Source organism: Odontomachus brunneus, unplaced genomic scaffold (assembly GCF_010583005.1).
Source record: "Odontomachus brunneus isolate Ranch 3 - 2012 unplaced genomic scaffold, Obru_v1 Obru_scaffold_155, whole genome shotgun sequence".
NCBI classification, from domain to species: Eukaryota; Metazoa; Arthropoda; class Insecta; order Hymenoptera; family Formicidae; genus Odontomachus; species Odontomachus brunneus.
Window position 1 is genome coordinate 32,804 of NW_022639605.1, and position 1,775 is coordinate 34,578.

Here is a 1,775-nt window from a genome sequence, read left to right on the forward strand (position 1 = left end):
CTAACATTTATTACTTAATTTCAGCAACTACAAAAGATTTCGATTTCGTTCAAAAAGCACTGTCTTCTCCATACTTTACTCTATTGGAATTAGTTGTTTATAATATTATGATTAATACCACTGCTTTAGATAAAGTATAGAAATGCGCGAATGTTTCGATGTTGCGATCAAGCTCTTACATGCCGCTAGCATTTATTCCTTATTTATCGGCAACCACGAAAGGTATTGATATTATTTAAAGAGCACTAGTTTTTCCACAGTTTATGCTACTGGAATTAATGTTTTATAATAATGCGATTAATATTGTTGCGTTACCCTTATAGAAATACCATACTAAGAATCATTGATAATTACTTATTATCCAGTATTTTTAATAAGTATTTTTGAAAATAAGTAATTATCAATGATTCTTAATATGATATTTCTATAAGGGTATGTAGAGCATGGAAGTGGGCGTGCTCTTCGGCGTCGCGGTCAGGTTCTCGCATATACACGTAAGCGTCTTCTACAATGGCAGTAGGAGTAGTAGTAAGAAATAAGCAGTAAGTAAATAGACCAATCACAATCGATTATTTTTGAAACGTAAGAATGGAATTGGTCAATTTGTTTACTGCTTATTTCTTACTACTACTCCTACTGCCATTGTAGAAGACGCTTACATATGATATTTCGTACGCATATACACGTAAATAAATTTATGACAGTGCGTAAAGAGAAAAGATCATGTGCATATTGAATGGAATATAAGTTTGTACGCAATAGTCCATGTTCTTGACCACGCAATTATGCGCTTAGCACGGATACGAATCGCCAGGAAATGGGCGTAGAATAGATACGCACCGAATCGCTGCTTTAAGGGACGTCTACATTGGAAGTAAGTAGTAAGAAGTAGGAACTAAAGGCCTTCACACACACTTTCCGTAACAGTAACCGTAAGACGTAACGTAAGAATTGACCAATCACGTTGAAAATCGTCGAAACATAAGGTCGCCATTTTTGTGAATACTCCATCGTAATTGGTCAATTCTTACGTTACGTCTTACGGTTACTGTTACGGAAAGTGTGTGTGAAGGCCTTAAGAGTAAAAAATTGATCAACCACAGTCGAATGTGAGAAGAATAATCAACTATGATTGGTCAATTTCTTATTCTTACTTCCTACTTCTTACTGCTTACTTCCAATGTAGATGTCCCTTTAAGCGTCTTCTACAATGGCAGTAGGAGTAGTAGTAAGAAATAAGCAGTAAGCAAATTGACCAATTCCATTCTTACGTTTTAAAAATAATCGATTGTGATTGGTCTATTTACTCACTGCTTATTTCTTACTACTACTCCTACTGCCATTGTAGAAGACGCTTTACGGATATCGTCTGAAAATGGGCGTAGGAAACGTAGTTCTACCTGAAAAATGGGTGCAGATGGCGCATCGCACCAGCGTGAAAATCGGTGTCGCCCAAAACATATGGCGTGGCCGCTCTCAGGTTTCTCTCTGGTCTAAGTAAAATAGTAAGAAGAAGAATACTCTTAACAAATTAAAAGTACATCCCATCAAATTGTCGCCGTTACTGTGTTAGAGAAATTTATACGGATATTATTACTAATTTTAATTATGAACTCAAATACAATTCACAAGGTATGTTATAAAAATATTAACAGTGATTAGAGGTTATATTACTATAACTAGTTATTAAAAAATATGCATTATAATCTATTATTAAAGAATATGTATTAATATATACATATATATATATATATATATATATATATATATATATA

The 1,775-nt window shown here is 33.9% G+C and overlaps 1 protein-coding gene across 1 annotated transcript in view; it reads left to right on the forward strand.

Moving 5' to 3' along the window:
- The first annotated feature begins 1,427 nt into the window (after nucleotides 1-1,427).
- Nucleotides 1,428-1,775, forward strand: part of LOC116850778 (general transcription factor IIF subunit 1) — a 19,808-nt gene continuing 19,460 nt past the window's right edge. Inside the window, exon 1 of the mRNA XM_032829422.1 lies at nucleotides 1,428-1,632. Coding sequence (XP_032685313.1) covers nucleotides 1,609-1,632 — 24 coding nt within the window. The 5' untranslated portion in view covers nucleotides 1,428-1,608. The remainder of the gene's footprint in view (nucleotides 1,633-1,775) is intronic.